The following is a 20,890-nucleotide window of genomic DNA, read 5'->3' as shown; positions in this document are numbered from 1 at the left end:
AACAAGAACAAGCTAAACACTAATGTGACATCATGGATGAATAAAGATATAAGGGAAAAATTTAGGGTAAGGAAAGAGGCATCACTGAGTACATGGACAGCAGGGGAGAGCATGATAAGGGAGAATATAAAGCGATTAGAAGAGAAGTAAAAAAAACAATTCGGAAGGCAAAGATGAACTGTGAAATTAAATTATCAAGGATCATAAAACAAAATAGTAAAATATTCTACAGACACATGAATAAAAAATGGAAAGCGGGGATGGGAATAGGACCAATAAGGAATGGACAGAATAGTATCATAGGCAGCAATAGAGAGATGGCAGAAATATTAAATCATTACTTTGCTTCAATATTTACCAGGGAGACAGAACAGGTGGACATAGAGTCATAGAATGGTTACAGCATGGAAGGTGGCCATTCAGCCCATCGAGCCCGTGCCGGCTCTCTGTAAGAGCACTTCAGCTAGTCCCACTTCCCCACCTTTTCCCCATTGCCCTGCAATTTTTTTTCCTTCAGGTACTTAGCCAATTCCCTTTTGAAAGCCACGATTGAATCTGTCTCCTCCATCTTTTCAGGCAGTGCATTCCAGATCCTAACCACTCGCTGCGTAAAAAAGTTTTCCCTCATGTCGCCTGTGGTCCTTCTGCCAATCTCCTTAAACAATCAGAATATTCTGATATCAGAAAATGAGATTTGAAATGATATAACCACATTTAAAATTAAGAAAAGGAGAAATATTAAATAAACTAATTAAACTCAAGGAGGATAAAACCCCTGGTCCGGACGGATTGCATCTGCACATTTTGAAAGAATCTAGAGAAGAGAGAGCAAAGGCACTATTACACATATTTAATAATTTGTTAGAACAAGGTGCCGTGCCAGAAAACTGGTGGATAGCTAACATTTTATACCTATATTTAAGAAGGGAGATAGAACATGTCCAGGAGACTATAGACTAGTCAGCTTAACATCGGTGGTAGGAAAAATAATGGAATCCCTACTAAAGGAGAAAATAGAAAAATGTCTAGAAACCAAAAATGTAATAATGAATAGTCAGCATGGATTTCAAAAGGGATTGGTTGGGCAGAATGGCCTGCTTCGGTGTTGTATATTCTATGTAATTCTATAATAAAAAGACCTGGCGAGGGTAGTCGACTAACCCTTGCTGACGCAGTAGAGGGCGCTCTACTGAAGTTGAGTTTCAGGCTTTCTATTGGTGCAGTGTAGAAGGACTGACATGCTGCCACTTGGGTGAACAAGTAGGAAAAGTGTTCTCACTACTACCATGGCACACCTTGAAGAGCTTAAAATTCAAAGTATATTTATTTTATTAGACCTTACTGATTGATTTATGCATTCTGTTAAATTATGCTGTAAGACTTATAGATGAGAGTTTCTCGTAAATAGGACAAGTGATTTGTTATGGCATGTGGTTTGTTATTGCTTTGATCTGCTTGGAAACCAGAATTTTCACTGCATCAGGGACTTTTTATGAAAAATTGAAGTATTCTGGCAGCAAATCAAGTGTAGAAATTCATGGGATTCATCATGGGAAGTTGAGTTGTACTAAATCATTTGCCCCAGTCAGAGAATATTAAACAAGATTATTTATCTTTGCTGTCAACATGGAACTTCATTTGCATCACATATTGAGGCCAAGTTTATTGTACAATAAAAATACAAAATAGAACCCTAAATGTTTTAAAAAATAGTTCAAATATCTGATTGCAGCAGTAGTCTGTAGAAGTAATTCTGTCATGTGGCACAGTCCATAAGGTAACTTGTTGCACCTTATGAAGGAACTTTGCCCCTCACCAGTGCACGTCAGGAAAGCAGTACCATGATTTTCCAATAGCGGCAATGTTCCTCAGTGTTTGAAGAGTCAGGAAATTTGGGCCTTAATGTTACTTTGAATTATTACTTATTTGTATTTTTGACATTAAACCGAGGCCCCATCTGCCCTCTCAGGTGGACGTAAAAGATCCCGTGGTACTGTTCGAAGCGTCCTGGCCAACAGTTATCCCTCAACCAACATCTAAAAAGAGATTATCTGGTCATTATCTCATTGCTGTTTGTGGGAGCTTGCTGTGCGCAAATTGGCTGCCATGTTTCTTGCATTACAACAATTACTACACTTCAAAAGTGTTTCATTGGCTGTAAAGTGCTTTGGGACGTCCCAAGGACGTGAAAGGCCCTGTACAAATACAAACTCTTTGTTCCTTTCTTTACCATCTCAAATCTATAATGTTGAAGATGTAGTCTGCTAGTTTCCTCAGTGTGTTAGTTTTAATACATTAGTAAATACCATTTCTGTAAATGCATTTATAAATTATTAGTTATAACTAGTGCACAGAGTAAAATGTTGGGATGCTGCATAATTGGATGTAAGCAGACCCTGCAGATGATTAAATGGAGATAGTACTTAATTCAAAAAATTGGATGAAAGCCATGAAGGTAACATCTGCAGGGTTACTTTAGTATTGTATTCTGTGTCAGGAAGTGAAAATATAACTGTGTATTAAATATACTTTGGGCGTAACTTTCAAACACCCGTTATACAACTGGCCCAATTTTCCTGATGGGACAGAGTGTATTACTGGCCGCTGCCTGCCAATTCCGACAGTGCAGAGGGTGGAGCAATTTTGACCTAATATTTAAATAGACCTGGCGAGCTCCCTGCCCCAAATGGGCACCCATATCCAGCTTGCTGGATTTTGGCCAGTGCTCCGGCTCCCCACTGGCCGCACAAAAATGATTTAAAACTTTACTTTGTGCCGCCCGTAAAACTGGTTGGAGCGTGCATGGTGCACGGTGCACGGTGCATGGTGCACGCTCTGACCAGTTCTGTCTTAAATTTCAGTAGTTGTCCTATGCACATGATAGGACCCCAATTTGTATATTAAAAGAGACCTACCGGCTGAACCAGCCAGGCACTTTGGCTGTCCAGCGGTAGGTAGGCCGTTAAAAATGGTGGCGACCGCTACATTGGCATTAACAGGGCTATAAGTCTACCGACTCCAATTTGGGGCTACCACCACCCCGTCAACGTCTCTTTCGCCGAGTGAAAATCGGCCATTGCTTTTGATTGTTAGAAATCATTAGCGTTGAGAATTAAAATGTAAGATTGTTGCTAGTAGTTATGGAGCTCACACAGATTACAATGTGAACATTCATTTTGTTTGTTTTCCTGTTAATGTCGCGAGCAGTTGTGAATAATGAATGGGTTTCAGGAGCTACACAGATTACGAAGGCAATGTTCCTTAGTACCAAAACTGTTGATTGCCAAATTCCAGTACTGACAAGTATGGCAACTGAAACGGTGGACTTCATGTTTTCAGATAAACCTTTTGTCAGGTGGCAAATAAAGGTAAGATTTTTAAACTTAAAGAATCAAAACTGTCTATACTGAAAATTGAACTATAATTTAATACCTGTAATATGAATTGATTGAAATAATTGAATTGTTTGTGCTTAACAAGAGGGCTTAAATAACACATTTTTGCTATTTATTTTCCTGCTTCATTTTTCTACCCTCACTCCCCCTCTGCTGAATGTGCAAGGTTCTACTGGTAACTCAGCCAAGCAGCTCAACCAGAGGACAGGACCTGTGCTTGAAGGGGGGGTACATTCAAAACTAATCTGTGGAAACAATATTTCAGTGAGTGAGCAGCCAATCTATGGAACTGGCTTCTGAGGGAGATGGTGGAAGCAGTTTTTTTTTTTTATTCATTGATGGGATGTGGGCGTCGCTGGCTGGCTAGGCCTGCATTTAGTGCCCATCCCTAATTGCCCTTGAGAAGATGGTGGTGAGCCGCCTTCTTGAACCGCTGCAGTCCATATGGTGTAGGTACACCCACAATGCTGTTAGGAAGGGAGTTCTAGGATTTTGGCCCAGCGACAGTGAAGGATCGGCGATACAGTTCCAAGTCAGGATGGTGTGTGGCTTGGAGGGGAACTTGTAGGTGGTGATGTTCCCATGCGTCTGCTGCCCTTGTCCTTCTAAGTGGTAGAGGTCGCGGGTTTGGAAGGTGCTGTTGAAGGAGCTTTGGCGAGTTGCTGCAGTGCATCTTGTAGATGGTACACACTGCAGCCACAGTGCGCCGGTGGTGGAGGGAGTGAATGTTGAAGGTGGTGGATGGAGTGCCAATCAAGCGGCCTGCTTTATCCTGAATGGTGTCGAGCTTCTTGAGTGTTGTTGGAGCTGCACTCATCCAGGCAAGTGGAGAGTATTCCATCACACTCCTGACTTGTGCCTTGTAGATGGTGGAAAGGCTTTGGGGAGTCAGGAGGTGAGACACTCACCGCAGAATTCCCAGCCTCTGGCCTGCTCTTGTAGCCACAGTATTTATATGGCTGGTCCAGTTCAGTTTCTGATCAATGGTAAGCCCCAGGATGTTGATAGTGGGGGATTCAGCGATGGTAATGCCATTGAATGTCAAGGGGAGATGGTTAGAGTCTCGCTTGTTGGAGATGGTCATTGCCTGGCACTTGTGTGGTGCGAATGTTACTTGCCACTTGTCAGCCCAAGTCTGAATGTTGTCCAGGTCTTGCTGCATATGGACACGGACTGCGTCAGTATCTGACGAGTCTTGAATGGTGCTGAACAGTGTGCAATCATCAGCAAACATCCCCACTTCTGACCTTATGATGGAGGGAAGGTCATTGATGAAACAGCTGAAGATGGTTGGGCCTAGGACACTGCCCTGAGGAACTCCTGCAGTGATGTCATGTGTTTGAGATGAATGACCTCCAACAACCACAGCCAACTTCCTTTGTGCTAGGTATGATTCCAACCAATGGAGAGTTTTCCCCTTCATTCCCATTGACTTCAGTTTTGCTAGGGCTCCTTGATGCCACACTCGATCAAATGCTGCCTTGATGTCAAGGGCAGTCACTCTCACCTCACCTCTTGAGTTCAGCTCTTTTGTCCATGTTTGGACCAAGGCTGTAATGAGGTCAGGAGCTGAGTGGCCCTGGCGGAACCCAAACTGGGCGTCAGTTAGCAGGTTATTGCTGAGTAAGTGCCGCTTGATAGCACTGTCGACGACACCTTCCATCACTTTGCTGATGATTGAGAGTAGACTGATGGGGCGATAATTGGCCGGGTCGGATTTGTCTTGCTTTTTGTAGACAGGACATACTTGGGCAATTTTCCACATTGCCGGGTATGTATTGATTTATTCAAATGATAGTTAGATGGAGTTCTTTCAGAAAATACTTTTTTTGATACAGTATATCAGTCATTTGAGATGTGATATGTGGTAAGAGTAGCATCCTGGGAAGGAACAGGTGACTTTGGGCCTATGGTTCCCAAAACTCTCCACCACTGAGGCTGTCCTTGTGTCATGTCTGGGTCTGGGGTAAACTGGTTGATAGAGAGCGATTGCCATGATTAGCCAACAACTCCATTATCGTATCATGTGACTACCAGGATAGGTGATAGCGAGCTAGATGGACTTTGGTCTTTTTCCATCGAGCAATTCCTATGTTCTTATTCAGCCTTGTTTACATCTAGCCACATACACTTGCAGCAGTAGTAAGTAACAGATTTTTTTCCCCTTCCTAAAGCAGGATTAATAAATAAATTGTCATGTCACCACTGGGTGAGAGCACATAATTCACAGCAGGTCAGGGGTTAGGGGACCTCTCTGATCTGTAAGGCTCAATATCACCAGTACTATACTATGAGGTACACCAACTCAATACTTCCCTCCCTTTTTCAACTGCAGCCAACAATATGGTGCTGTTGATTTGCCTGTCTGTTCATAAATGCTGATTTTTTAGCAATAATTCTTCATAATAAACTACTTTAACTATATTTCATTGTTCAGTTCCCTTCAGCGGACAGTTTTTAAAAATGAGAATATCAGCATGTTGGAAATATCAGTTTGCCATTAGCCTCTACTTTATTCTATTTCCGTCTGTGCAACCAAATAGGAAACGGTCCTTTTAAACATCCTGCACCATTGATTATTCCCCCAAGAACTCAGTTGTAATTCGCAAATGGAAATGAACTTATATGGTATATGCCTCTTTTGTACGCCTGAAAGAGCAGCCTGCAAGCATTGCCCATGGCTGTGAACAAACCAGCACCTCACATTACTCAGTGTCACTCTCACCAACTTCACTTCCTTCCTTAGCTAGGGCTTAGCACTCTGCCTTTGCCTTAAAATAATTTGTCATAATTGTTGTAAAATCAAAGCATTGTGGCTGTTGAGAAGTAGGCATGAACCTTCATGGAGCAGAGCACCTTTCCATTTATACAGTATTACATTGTGCCTACTTTCGGAATCTGGTGGTGCCCAACCTCTGCATTCTGTTCAATATTCAGCTTCTTATCTGACATAGGGTATGAAATCAAAATGGAGTTCTTCCACCTCTGAATAGAAACATAGAAACATAGAAGATAGGAGCAGGAGTAGGCCATTCGGCCCCTCGAGCCTGCTCCGCCATTCAATGAGATCATGGCTGATCATTCAAATTCAGTACCCTGTCCCTGCCTTCTCCCCATATCCCTTGATCCCTTTAGCCTTAAGAAATATATCCAACTCCTTCTTGAATATATTTAATGAATTGGCCTCTACTGCCTTCTGTGGTAGAGAATTCCACAGGTTCACCACTCTCTGGGTGAAGAAATTCCTCCTCATTTCTGTCCTAAATGGCTTACCCCTTATCCTTAGACTGTGACCCCTAGTTCTGGACTCCCCGACCATCGGGAACATCCTTCCTGCATCTAGTCTGTCCAGTCCTGTCAGAATTTTATAAGTTTCAATGGGATCCCCTCTCATCCTTCTAAACTCCAGCGAGTATAAGCCCAATCGACCCAATCTCTCCTCATACGTCATTCCTGCCATCCCAGGTATCAGCCTGGTGAATCTTCGTTGCACTCCCTCCATGGCAAGAACATCCTTCCTCAGATAACGCGACCAAAACTGCACACAATACTCAAGATGTGGTCTCACCAAGGCCCTGTACAACTGCAGCAAGACATCTTTGTTCCTGTACTCAAACCCTCTCGCTACAAAGGCCAACATACCATTTGCCTTCTTAACCGGCTGCTGCACCTGCATGCTTACCTTCAGCGACTGGTGCACAAGGACACCCAGGTCTCGTTGCACTTCCCCTTCTCCCAATCTATTGCCATTCAGATAATAATCTGCCTTCCTGTTTTTGACACCAAAGTGGATAACCTCGTATTTATCCACGCTATATTGCATCTGCCATGCTTCTGCCCAATCACCCAACCTGTCCAAATCATTCTGGAGTTTCTCGGCATTCTCCTCACAGCACACACGCCCACCCAGCTTTGTGTCATCTGCAAACTTGGAGATATTACATCTAGTTCCCTTGTCTAGATCATTAATATATATTGTGAATAGCTGGGGTCCAAGGACCGATACCTGCAGTACCCCACTCGTCACTGCCTGCCACTCGGAAAAAGACCCGTTTATTCCATCTCTTTGCTTTCTGTCTGCCAACCAGTTCTCTATCCAAGTTAATACCTTGCCCCCAATCCCATGTGCCTTAACTTTACATGCTAATCTCTTATGCGGGACCTTATCGAAAGCCTTTTGAAAGTCCAAATACACCACATCCACTGGTTCTTCCTTATCTATTTTGCCAGTTACATCCTCAAAAAATTCCAGTAGATTAGTCAAGCACGATTTACCTTTTGTAAATCCATGTTGACTTTGTCCAATCCTGTCACTGTTTTCCAAGTGCTCTGCTATTACATCTTTTATAATGGGCTCTAGCATTTTCCCCACTACCGATGTCAGGCTTACCGGTCTGTAATTCCCCGTTTTCTCTCTACCACCTTTTTTGAATAGTGGGGCAACATTAGCTACCCTCCAATCCATGGGTACTGTTCCAGATTCCATCGAATGTTGGAAGATGATCAGCAATGCATCTACTATTTCTAGGGCCACTTCCTTAAGTACCCTAGGATGTAGATTATCAGGCCCTGGGGATTTATCAGCCTTCAATCCCATCAATTTCCCTAACACCATTTCCCTACAAATACTGATTTCTTTCAGTTTCTCCCTTTCATCAGACCCTATGTTCCCCGACATCTTTGGGAGGTTATTTGTGTCTTCCTTTGTGAAGACAGAACCAAAATATGTATTTAATTGGTCTGCCATTTCTTTGTTCCCCATTATAAATTCCCCTGATTCTGACTGCAAGGGACCTACGCTTGACTTTACTAATCTTTTTCTCTTCACATATCTATAAAAGCTTTTACAGTCAGTTTTTATGTTCCCTGCAAGCTTACTCTCATATTCTATTTTACCCTTCTTAATTAATCCCTTTGTCCTCCTTTGTTGAATCCTAAACTGCTCCCAATCCTCAGGTTTACTGCTTTTTCAGGCCAATTTATATGTCCTCTCCTTGGATCTTATGCTATCCCTAATTTCCCTTGTTAGCCACGGTTGATTCACCTTTTTTGTTTTATTTTTATGCCAAACTGGGAAGAACAAATTCTGTAGTTCATCAATGCGGTCTTTGAATGTTTGCCAGTGCCTATCCACCGTCAACCCTTTGAGTGACATTTCCCAATCAATCCTACCCAACTCGCGCCTCATACCATCGTAGTTTCCTTTATTTAAATTCAGGACCCTAGTCTCTGAGTCAACTACTTCACTCTCCATCTTAATGAAGAATTCTATCATATTATGATCGCTCCGACCCAAGGGGCCTCGTACAACGAGATTGCTAATTTCTTTCTCATTATATAATACCCAGTCTAAGATGGCCTGATCTCTAGTTGGTTCCTCAACATATTGGTCCAGGAAACCATCCCGTAAACACTCCAGGAATTCCTCCTCCACAGTATTGTTACTCAATTGGTTAGCCCAATCTATATGTAGATTAAAGTCCCCCATGATGACTGCTGTGCCCTTATTGCACGCTTCTCTAATTTCCCTTTTAATGCCGTCCCCAACCTCCGCATTACTGTCCGTTGCCCATTTATGCCCCTACCTCTCCCTGTTACCGCTAAAACCTAAACCATGCTTTCATCATCTCAAGAATAGATTTCATCACCCTTCCACTTTCATCCTTCACAAACTTTAACTAATACAGAACTGTGGCCTAAGACCTCTCCCATACAGAGTCTCATACATCCATCATCCACCATTCTAAGCTCCACTTACTCCCTGTGTCCCCAGTGAATCGTTTTCAAGTTCTTTATTCTCATTTTCAAATGCTTCCATGGCCTCACTCCACCATATCTAAGTGATCGCCGCCACCCATAGTCTCTGATTCTGGACTACTGTTTGTTCCACGTACCCTCTGCTCCACCATCAGAGGACAATCTTTCAGTTACTGCATCCCAGCCCTATGGAATTCTCTCCCAAAGCACTTTTTTTACAATCTCCCTGTCTTCAAAAACCTCTGGGTAACCCAACGCTGCCTTCAGTTTCCCTTTCCATCCTCCTCCACCAATACCTCTTTTGCCTGCCCTTACCTCTTGTAAACTACTCAGAGTCAATGTAAGTTGTATTACATTTGTATTACATGACACAAAGCTGGGTGGGCATGTGTGCTGTGAGGAGGATGCCGAGAAACTCCAGTATGATTTGGATAGGTTGGGTGATTGGGCAGAAGCATGGCAGATGCAATATAACGTGGATAAATGCGAGGTTATCTACTTTGGTGTCAAAAACAGGAAGGCAGATTATTATCTGAATGGCAATAGATTGGGAGAAGGGGAAGTGCAATGAGACCTGCGTGTCCTTGTGCACCAGTCGCTGAAGGTAAGCATGCAGGTGCAGCAGGCGGTTAAGGAGGCAAATGGTATGTTGGCCTTCATAGCGAGAGGGTTTGAATACCGGAACAAAGATGTCTTGCTGCAGTTGTACAGGGTCTTGGTGAGACCACACCTTGAGTATTGTGTACAGTTTTGGTTGCCTTATCTGAGGAAGGATGTTCTTGCCATGGAGGGAGTGCAGCGAAGATTCACCAGGCTGATACCTGGGATGGCAGGAATGACATACGAGGAGAGATTGGGTCGATTGGGCTTATACTCGCTGGAGTTTAGAAGAATGAGAGGGGATCGCATTGAAACTTACAAAATTCTAACAGGACTGGACAGACTAGATGCAGGAAGGATGTTCCCGATGGCCGGGGAGTCCAGAACTAGGGGTCACAGTCTAAGGATAAGGGGTAAGCCATTTAGGACAGAGATGAGGAATTCCTTCACCCAGAGAGTGGTGAACCTGTGGAATTCTCTAACACAGAAGGCAGTAGAGGCCAATTCATTAAATATATTCAAGAAGGAGTTAGATATATTTCTTAAGGCTAAAGGGATCAAGGGATATGGGGAGAAGGCAGGAACAGGGTACTGAATTTGGATGATCAGCCGTGATCTCACTGAATGGCGGAGCAGGCTCAAGGGGCCAAATGTTCTACTCCTGCTCCTATCTTCTATGTTTCTATGTAATGATTGTACTATTAGAGGTGATATAAAGATGAACCTGCAATGACCTTGAAGAATAAGCAACAGTTGGGAAACAAATGAGGAGAAGACTGAGCAACGTATTAGGAAAAAACCGACTTCCCCACTGGGGTTTAATTCCGTGCTTAATTTTGTGGCGCATCTTTCTCCAGCAGCAGCTGCTTCCCAGTTTTTGTATGAGCTCTGTACATGAGCCTTGGCTATGGAAGCAATTAGACAGCGCCCTGTAGAAGCAATCACTGGTATTTGTCTTGTAAATTCGATGATTAAAAATTTGTTTGATGAATTTCCTATTGTTCAGCTAGGGGGTTAAGATTTGTTTTCGACTTCCTCAAATATCAAATCTGCAATGCATCAACGATTATAGATAAAATAATATAAAATTATATTGCTGAAAATGTCATTTTTTCCCCCTACTTGGCAGATTACAAACGACGGATCCTTGTTCAGTGACTCGAAAGTCCTGACACTTTATGATGGTGTTTGCCAGATCTGTGATAGCGTGCCAGCTGGACTTTGTAAGTTAAAGGTAATTTGAGATTTTTGAACATTGATACAACAGAAAATGTGCTTTCCCAATATAATGTTGCAGCTTTAAGTAGTAGAATGCTTGAAAAGACATGCCAATGAGAAGTTCACTTATTAAAATTGAGGTGGTCAGTTTTGGTCAGGACGACACCAGGGAAGACTTGTTACCGTAGCGAAGATTTCCAAAACAGGCAGTTGAGAAATGCACATACAGTAAACTCTTTCGTATCCGGCACCGACGGGACCAGGATGGTGCCGGTTGATTAAAAATTCCGGATGACAGAGAGGTAGGCAATTTTTAACACACAAAAAATTAAAACCAGTGACTAACTCGGCCACCGTGGGAAACTCGGACTCAGAAAAATGAAAAATGGATGGATTTGGCAAGATTACCGGCTATTTATTTTGCCAGTTATTGAAGCATTCCGGTTGATTAGGTGCCGTTTAAACGAGAGTTTACTGTACAATGAGATCTGTTTCCCTGATAGAAAATGCAGAATTATCTCCCTGTAGGAATGCACCACACTTATCACAATCCAAAGAGGTTAGGCACAAGTTGTCAAGAGCCAAGGCTTAGGGGCCCTCAAGTGTACTCAGGGATACGGCTCGATTTTAACCAGCTTCTTCTCCTTCTTAGGCAGTCCCTCGGAACCGAGGATGACTTGCTTGCTTCCACATTAAAAATGAGTTCTCAGGTGACTGATTAGTCCAATGCGGGACCTACGGTCTCTGTCACAGGTGGGGCAGACGGTGGTTGAAAGGGCGGGTAGGTGGGGTGCTTGGGTTGACGTGCGCTCCTTGCGCTGCCTGCGCTTGGCTTCTGCTTGCTCCCGGCGAAGAGACTCGAGGTGTTCGGCGCCTTCCCGGATGCTTCTCCGCCACTTTGTGCGGTCTTGGGCCAGGGATTCCCAGGTGTCGGTGGGGAAGTTACACTTTTTCAAGGAGGCTTTGAGGGTGTCCTTGAAGTGTTTCCTCTGCCCACCTGGGGCTCTCTTGCCGTGTAGGAGCTCCGAGCAGAGCGCTTGTTTTGGGAGTCTTGTATCGGGCATGCGGACAATGTGACCCGTCCATTGGAGCTGATTGAGCGTGGTCAAAGCTTCGATGCTGGGGATGTAATACTGACATTGGTGCGCCTATCCTGCCAATGGATTTGCAGGATCTTGCGGAGGCAGCATTGGTGGTATAGAAACATAGAAACATAGAAGATAGGAGCAGGAGTAGGCCATTCGGCCCTTCGAGCCTGTTCCGCCATTCAACGAGATCATGGCTGATCATCCAAACCCTAGCACCCGGTCCCTACACCGACAGCCATCCCACCCAAGCCCTATCCCCGTAACCCTGTAACCCCACGTATTTAATCCCCCCCTAACACTAAGGGTCAATTTTTATCATGGCCAATCAACCTAACCCGCACATCTTTGGACTGTGGGAGGAAACCGGAGCACCCGGAGAAAACCCACGCAAACACGGGGAGAATGTGCAAACTCCACACAGACAGTCACCCGAGGCCGGTTTGAGGTGCCTGCTGTACATGGTCCATGTCTCTGAGGCATACAGCAGGGCGGGTATCACTGCTGCCCTGTAGACCATGAGCTTAGTGCCGGGTTTCAGGTCCTGGTCTTCAAACACTCTAAAACCACAGCTAAAACCAAGCTCGGAGCACTGGTAAGCTTCACGCTGGTTGTCCAGTCAAGGACCATTCAACCATTTAGGACAGGAGTATCCAACTTGCATCCCTGGGCCCTTGCATACTTCCAATCCAGCCTTCAAAGCCCAGGCAACTTGGTCTTATTTATGCTTATACTAGCTGGGGGGAGCCCGGCGTTGCCGAGGCTTTTTCGAGGGCATGTTGTTGTTGGAAGAGAGAGAGCGAGCGAGTGGGGGGGGGGGGGAAAGAGAGAGAGCGGGGGGGGAAAGAGAGAGAGCAAGCGGGGGGGAAAGAGAGAGAGCGAGCAGGGGGGAAAGAGAGCGAGCGGGGGGGAAGAGAGAGAGCGAGCGGGGGGGGAAGAGAGAGAGCGAGCGGGGGGGAAAGAGAGCGAGCGGGGGGGAAAGAGAGAGAGAGTGAGCGCCGAGGCTTTTTTGAGGGCATGTTGTTGTTGGAAGAGAGAGAGGGAGCGACTGGGGGAGGAGAGAGAGAGAGAGGGGAGGAGAGAGAGAGAGAGGGAAGGAGAGCGAGAGAGAGAGGGAAGGAGAGAGAGAGGGGGAAGGAGAGAGAGAGAGAGAGGGAAGGAGAGAGAGAGAGATTGGGAGTGTGAGAGAGAGAGATTGGGAGTGTGAGAGAGAGAGATTGGGAGTGTGAGAGAGAGAGATTGGGAGTGTGAGAGAGATTGGGAGTGAGAGAGAGATTGGGAGTGAGAGAGAGATTGGGAGTGAGAGAGAGATTGGGAGTGAGAGAGAGAGAGAGATTGGGAGTGAGAGAGAGAGATTGGGAGTGTGATGAAAGAGAGAGATTGGGAGTGTGAGAGAGAGATTGGGAGTGTGAGAGAGAGAGAGATATTGGGTGTGTGAGAGAGAGAGATTGGGAGTGTGAGAGAGAGAGAGATTGGGAGTGTGAGAGAGAGATTGGGAGTGTGAGAGAGAGATTGGGAGTGTGAGAGAGAGAGAGAGATTGGGAGTGTGAGAGAGAGAGAGATTGGGAGTGTGAGAGAGAGATTGGGAGTGTGAGAGAGAGAGAGATTGGGAGTGTGAGAGAGAGAGATTGGGAGTGTGAGAGAGAGAGACTGGGAGTGTGAGCGAGAGACTGGGAGTGTGAGAGAGAGACTGGGAGTGAGAGAGAGAGAGATTGGGAGTGTGAGAGAGAGATTGGGAGTGTGAGAGAGAGAGAGATTGGGAGTGTGTGAGAGAGAGAGATTGGGAGTGTCAGAGAGAGAGATTGGGAGTGTGAGAGAGAGAGACTGGGGGGAGAGAGAGGAGAGAGACTGGGGAGAGAGAGAGAATGGGGAGAGAGAGAGAGAGAGAGAGACTGAGGGGGAGAGAGAGAGCGACTGAGGGGTGAGAGAGAGAGAGATGTGGAGAGAGAGGGAGAGACTGGGGAGATAGAGAGAGAGAGACTGAGGGGGGAGAGAGAGAGCGACTGAGGGGGAGAGAGGGAGACTGGGGGAGAGAGAGAGAGATGGGGGAGAGAAAGAGAGAGAGTAGAGAGACGGGGGGGAGAGAGGAGAGAGACTGGGGAAAGAGAGAGAGAGAATGGGGAGAGAGAGAGAGTGAGACTGAGGGGGAGAGAGAGAGAGACTGGGGGAGAGAGACGGGGAGAGAGAGAGACTAGGGGAGAGAGACAGAGATGGGCGAAGGGAGAGAGAGACTGGGGAGAGAGAGAGAGACTGGGGAGATAGAGAGAGAGAGCACGACGGGGGGAGAGAGAGAGAGACCGGGGGGTGGGGGAGAGAGAGAGAGACTGAGGGGAGAGAGAGAGAGATGGGGAGAGAGAGAGACTTGGGGGGCGAGGGAGAGAGTGGAGGGAGAGGGAGAGAGTGGTGGGGAGAGAGAGAGAGAGAGAGACTGGGGGGAGAGGGAGAGAGCTGGGGGGAGAGAGAGACTGGGGGAGAGAAAGACTGGAGGGGAGAGAGAGAGAGACTGGGGGGAGAGAGAGACTGCGGAGAGAGAGACGAGGAGAGAGAGAGAGACTGGGGGGAGAGAGAGAGACTGGGGGGGAGAGAGAGAGACTGGGGGGGAGAGAGAGAGACTGGGGGGAGAGAGAGAGACTGGGGGGAGAGAGAGAGAGAGAGATTGGGAGTGTGAGAGAGAGAGAGATTGGGAGTGTGAGAGAGAGAGAGACTGGGAGTGTGAGAGAGAGATTGGGAGTGTGAGAGAGAGAGATTGGGAGTGAGAGAGAGAGATTGGGAGTGTGAGAGAGAGAGAGAGATTGGGAGTGTGAGAGAGAGAGATTGGGAGTGTGAGAGAGAGAGATTGGGAGTGTGAGAGAGAGAGATTGGGAGTGTGAGCGAGAGATTGGGAGTGAGAGAGAGAGAAAGAGATTGGGAGTGAGAGAGAGAGAGATTGGGAGTGTGAGAGAGAGAGAGATTGGGAGTGTGAGAGTGAGAGAGATTGGGAGTGTGAGAGAGAGAGAGATTGGGAGTGTCAGAGAGAGAGAGATTGGGAGTGTGAGAGAGAGAGATTGGGAGTGTTTCAGTGAAGCAACCAATAACACTACTAACAATAACCAGCCCCAGGACAGTGACATCGTAGCACAGAGAATTCGACCCAACACAATTGTCACTAAACAAAAGGAAAAATACCTGTCATATTGGGCAGAAACAACAAAAACCCAAAGCAAACTCAATTGCTACTTGGCCCTAAACAGACAATACAACATGGCTGAGTACCTGACCATGGTAAAGGATAACAAACTGAGAAGGTACAGACTTAGCGAACATAGCCTAGCGATCGAAAAAGGCAGACACAGGCAGACCAGGCTGCCAAGAGAGGACAGGATATGCTCTCACTGCAGTCAGGGAGTAGTGGAGACAGAGATGCACTTCCTCACAACCTGTGGAAAATATCAGGGCATCAGGGAGAATTGCTACCAAAAATTCTCACAAATATGCCCTGAATTCAGAAATTTGAATGACGACCAAAAACTCCCATACCTACTGGGGGAGAAGAGAAGCTGTGTAGCACTGGCGGCACACTATGTTACAGCTTGCCATGAACAGAGGGACAACCAGTAAGCCTAAGAAAAGATTATATATAAATAATGCGAATGTATATTTATACACTCGGATATACCTGTTTATACACTGTATGAATAGAACTGCGTTTATGTGTTCAACCATAAATGTATTTTGATGCTTTGGCAACATAAGATGTACCTTATCATGCCAATAAAGCGATTTGAATTTGAATTGAATTTGAGAGAGAGCGAGTGGGGGAGAGAGAGTCTGGGGGGGAAGAGAGAGAGCGACTGGGGGGAAGAGAGAGAGCGACTGGGGGGAAGAGAGAGAGCGACTGGGGGGAAGAGAGAGAGCGACTGGGGGGAAGAGAGAGAGCGACACCACCCCCCCAGTCGCTCTCTCTTCACCCCCCCAGTTGCTCTCTCCCCCCCCAGTCGCTCTCTCTCCCCCCCAGTCGCTCTCTCTCCCCCCCCAGTCGCGCTCTCTCCCCCCCCCAGTCGCTCTCTTCACCGCCCCCCCCAGTCGCTCTCTCTTCACCCCCCCCAGTCGCTCTCTCTTCACCCCCCCCAGTCGCTCTCTCTTCACCCCTCCCCAGTCGCTCTCTCTTCACCCCCCCCCCAGTCGCTCTCTCTTCACCCCCCCAGTCGCTCTCTCTTCACCCCCCCCAGTTTGCTCACAGTAGTGTCCAGATTAATCTTTAATTCCTGCAGACCAAAAGCCTAGACGCAGTGGCGGGCCGTGCGCATGCGTGCCGGCGTCAAGGCGGCTTCGCAACTGGCGGCCTCTTCTCTCCGAGCCCCGCCCCCCCCCGGCCGAGAGACGCGCTCTCCGAGCCCCGCCCCCCCGGCAGAGAGCCGCGCTCTCCGAGCCCCGCCCCCCCCGGCTGAGAGACGCGCTCTCCGAGCCCCGCCCCCCCCCCGGCAGAGAGCTGCGCTCTCCGAGCCCCGACCCCCCCGGCCGAGATACACGCTCTCCGAGCCCCGCCCCCCCCCCGGCAGAGAGCCGCGCTCTCCGAGCCCCGCCCCCCCCCCGGCTGTAATCAGTGCGGGCGGCGCATGCGCGGTGAGTGCGGGCGGCGCATGCGCGGTGAGTGCGGGCGGCGCGAGGCGGCCTGGCGGCCGTTAGCGAGCGGGAAACTTCGGGCGGCCCGCCCGCGCTACGGCCCGACACCGTGAAACCTGAGAGGGGGAAGTAGAGAGAGAGAGCGAGGGAAGAGGAGAAGGAGAGAGAGAGAGAGAGGGAAGAGGAGAGAGAGAAGGAGAGGGAGAGAGGGAAGAGGAGAGGGAGAGAGGGAAGAGGAGAAGGAGAGAGGGGAGAGAGAGAGAGAGAAAGTTTTTGATTTTTAAAAACGCCGGTTTGGGGACGGCGGCGGTTAGGGGATCACTTCAGTTCCTCCTGTTGCTAAAGACAATTTAAAACACAAATAAATTGTTATTTAATTCCCTAACACATCATTAAAATATTTACCTTAGTTCCCTAACACACAGAAAGTGTGGGGGAAAAAATTGTGAAAAATCAAGATGGCGGCCACTCACCTCGGTTCAGAAGGATAAGGCCCGCCCACACACGCACCGATTGGTCGACCGGTCAGGTCACCGAAGCGTAGGATTGGTCAATCGTCGAGTCACTCGACACTCAACTGTCGGACGGCACGCGCCAGGAACCCGCCGTCCGATTGGTGGACCTCGACATCACACGGTCGCTAATGAGATGCTAATGAGCGGAACGCTGAACGTTTTTCGGATACCGCGGGCGGGATTTTTGTGCGGCCGAAACGTAAATACGCCTATGACCGGTCCGGAATCGCAAGCTTTTGAGGCGACGCGCGCGTCGGTACGCTCTGTAACTTTCAAACGTATAGAACACGGACAGACAGACAGACATCGGGACAGACAGACAGAAGAGCCGCTTTATATATATAGATATCTTATTCGCTGGATTGCTGTTTGAATTTTTTATGCCTGATAAAAGAAAGACAGCAAGATTTGCATTTACACAGATCCTTTCATGTCCTCAGGACGTCCCAAAGTGCTTTACCCTAAACCAGAATAAACCCCACATACACTTGAGTTCATCCAAAACTCTATTGCCCATACCCTAATTCACTGCAAGTCCCATTCACCCATCAACCCCGTGCTCGCTGACCTACATTGGCTCCCGGTTAAGCAACGCTTTGATTTTAAATTTCTCATCCTTGTTTTCAAATCCCTCCATGGCCTCGCCCCTCCCTATCTCTGTAATCTCCTCCAGCCCTACAACCCTCCGAGATCTCTGCGCTCCTCCAAATCTGGCCTCTTGCACAACTCCAATTTTAATCACTCCATCATTGGCAGCCATGCCTTCAGCTGCCTAGGTGCTAAACTCTGGAATTCCCTCCCTAAACCTTTCCGCCTCTCTACCTCTCCGCCTCTCCTCCTTTAAGATGCTCCTTAAAACCTACCTCTGACCAAGCTTTTGGTCATCAGTCCTAATATCTCCTTATAGAATCATAGAATGGTTACAGCACAGAAGGAGGCCATTCGGCCCATCGCGCTCTCTGCAAGAGCAGTTCAGCTAGTTCGATTTCCCCGTAGCTCTGCAATTTTTTTTCCTTCAAGTACTTATCCAATTCCCTTTTGAAAGCCACGATTGAGTCTGCCTCCACCACCCTTTCAGGCAGTGCATTCCAAATCCTAACCACTCGCTGCTTAAAAAAGTTTTTCCTCATTTTGCCTTTGGTTCTTTTGCCAATCACCTTAAACCTGTGTCCTCTGGTTCTCGACCATTCCACCAATAGGAACTGTTTCTCTCTATCTACTTTGTCTAGACCCCTCATGATTTAGAACACCTGTATCAAATCTCCTCTCAACCTTCTCTGCTCTAAGGAGAACAACCCCAGCTTCTCCAGTCTATCCACGTAACTGAAGTCCCTCATCCCTGGAACCATCATTCTTATAAATCTTTTCTGCACCCTCTCTATGACCTTCACATCCTTCCTAAAGTGCGGTGCCTAAAGAATTGGACACAATGGGCCAGAAATTCCAGGCCAGAAGCGTGAGTACGGTCGGGTTACTCACGCATCTGGCCGTTGGAAATGCCGGCGTTCAGCAGGAACAGCGCATGCGGGGAACGCCGGCATTTCCAGACCCGAGGTCTATTCACAGCGCGTGCGACTGCACAGGCAGCGCTTGCGCAGTGAACTTTGTAGATTTCACTGATGGATTGAGTGAGGGTAAGTCCCTAGAACTTGCACTTGAAAAAAGCAAGTGTAAAGTTGTTCATTGGCTGGGGAAGGAGATATATTTTACGGAGGAGCTTATGAAATGCAATATTTAGGTTTGGGAAAGGGAGGGAAGTTATTTTAAGAAATTTTAACTAAGTTTTAAACTTTAATTTTTTTTTTTAAACGGGTTTTCAGAACGGTAGGTAGAAGGAGCAATTGTGGCTGTGTGAATGGAATGTGAGAATGAGTTATGTATGTATGTCCACATATATTCCTTTATGTATATGTATGTATGTTTTATATTCCTTTACTAATGTGTATGAATGTATATTTTTAATTATGATTTTCCAATAAGTTATTTTCTCTGAAAGTCATAATTAAATAATACATTCATACACATAAGTAAAGGAATATATACATAACACGCAAAGGAATATATACAGACATACATACTTTCAGAAGCTCCACGATAAGAAATATCTTCCTCCGCAGCCTCTGGAGCAACTGTACCCATGCTTTTTTCATGTGTAAGTTGTAATGACTGGACCTCACTGAAAGCATTAATGAAAGCGGCGAATTATACTGCGCACGCGCTGCCTGTGCAGTCGCACGCGTTCTGCCTCTGAACCCCTTCGTTCAGAGGACAGGAAATGCCGGTTTTCCCCACATGCACTGTGCATGCTGAAAACCGGCATTTCATCCGGCCAGATGCGTAAGTACCCCGACCGTACTAGCGCATTTGGAAGGGAATTACTGGGCCAACATTTTACATGTCAATAAAATAAAAAATTTAACAATTGCACAACTTGCCCCCTCGCATCTGCGACTGAGGGTCCAAGGAGGTGCATTGCGCAAGAGGTCATCATCGTACGTATCCTCACACTGTTCCCTTTGGGGAACTGTATGAAGTGGTGGAAGGATTTATGGCCGTGATTAACGCTCATTCCGTGACCGTAACCATCTTTGAACCAGCCATTAGGGCGGTTAGTCCTATGGCGGGCGGGTTTTACGGGCTCCCACAACCCATCTAAGGTGGGGGGGCCAGCAACACCCACGGACGCAAGCATCCCGCTGGATGTCCACCCAGAATTTAAAGTTGGAGCTCCGACTCCACTTGCCGGGACTGTCTGGAGTGGGGTTCAAAACCCTGCTCCTTCTGGCCCAGCGGCGGGGATGCTTACTGCTACGCAAAAGGCCCACTCCGCACAAAAGGTGACACCCATACGTTTCCTGCGCCTTTTCCCTCCCCGTGACTGGAGCCCTATGCTGCCATTTCACGTTGCTAATTGGATTGGGCCTTTGTCATAGTGGTAGGATCCCCGCCGCTGGGCCAGATCAGGGTAGGGTTTCGAACCCCGCTCCAGACAGTCCCGGCAAGTGGAGTCGGAGCTCCGGCTCTAAATTCTGGGTTGACATCCAGTGGGATATTTGCGTCCGTGGGTGTGGGTGGCCCCCCCTCCTTGTATAGCTTGTGGGAGCCCGTAAAACCCTCCCGCCATAGGACTAACCGCCCTAATGGCTGGTTCAAAGATGGTTACGGTCACGGAATGAGCGTTAATCACGGCCATAAATCCTTCCACCACTTCATACAGTTCCCCAAAGGGAACAGTGTGAAGACACGTATGACGACGACATTGCTAAATAAATAAATGGAATTTAAAAAATTCTTTTAGGGCTTTTAAAAGTCTTTAAATTGCTTTAATTCTCTTTAAAACTACTTCAGATTACTCAAAATAATGTAAACATTTTAAAAAGTTTATAAAAGTTACCAAAATCTTCAAAAAACTTCCAAAAACCTATTTAAACTGCTGCTTTGCATGTAAAAATCCTTAGCAGCTTGACAGAAACATTGGGGGCGTGTCCAGTGAAACTGAGACCTCAAGGGGCATGTCTCACTTACACTGCACGCTCCTGGCTTCGCGCTGGCTGCACTCCTGGGCGGCGTGACGTCATACGCTGCCCGGGAATGTGCTTTCTATTTCTGCAAGTTCAGGCGTCCCAGAAGCTGATCGGCACGAGCGCGGGGTAAGTGTAAATACGGGGCTTGCACGCGCTGCAAGCCCCGTTCTGGAATTTCTGGCCCAATACTCCAG

General features: G+C 47.0%; 1 protein-coding gene across 1 annotated transcript in view; it reads left to right on the top strand.

Moving 5' to 3' along the window:
• The window catches only part of LOC147120554 (von Willebrand factor D and EGF domain-containing protein), a 403,257-nt gene that overhangs the window by 232,705 nt on the left and 149,662 nt on the right, over window positions 1–20,890 (top strand). Inside the window, exons 14-15 of the mRNA XM_085986654.1 lie at window positions 3,205–3,368; window positions 10,882–10,986. Coding sequence (XP_085842780.1) covers window positions 3,205–3,368; window positions 10,882–10,986 — 269 coding nt within the window. The remainder of the gene's footprint in view (window positions 1–3,204; window positions 3,369–10,881; window positions 10,987–20,890) is intronic.

Source organism: Somniosus microcephalus, chromosome 4 (assembly GCF_052327205.1).
Source record: "Somniosus microcephalus isolate GS21.2 chromosome 4, FLI_Smic_1.0, whole genome shotgun sequence".
NCBI classification, from domain to species: Eukaryota; Metazoa; Chordata; class Chondrichthyes; order Squaliformes; family Somniosidae; genus Somniosus; species Somniosus microcephalus.
The sequence above is the reverse complement of the archived record's forward strand: the minus strand, read 5'-3'. Positions and strand labels throughout refer to the sequence as shown.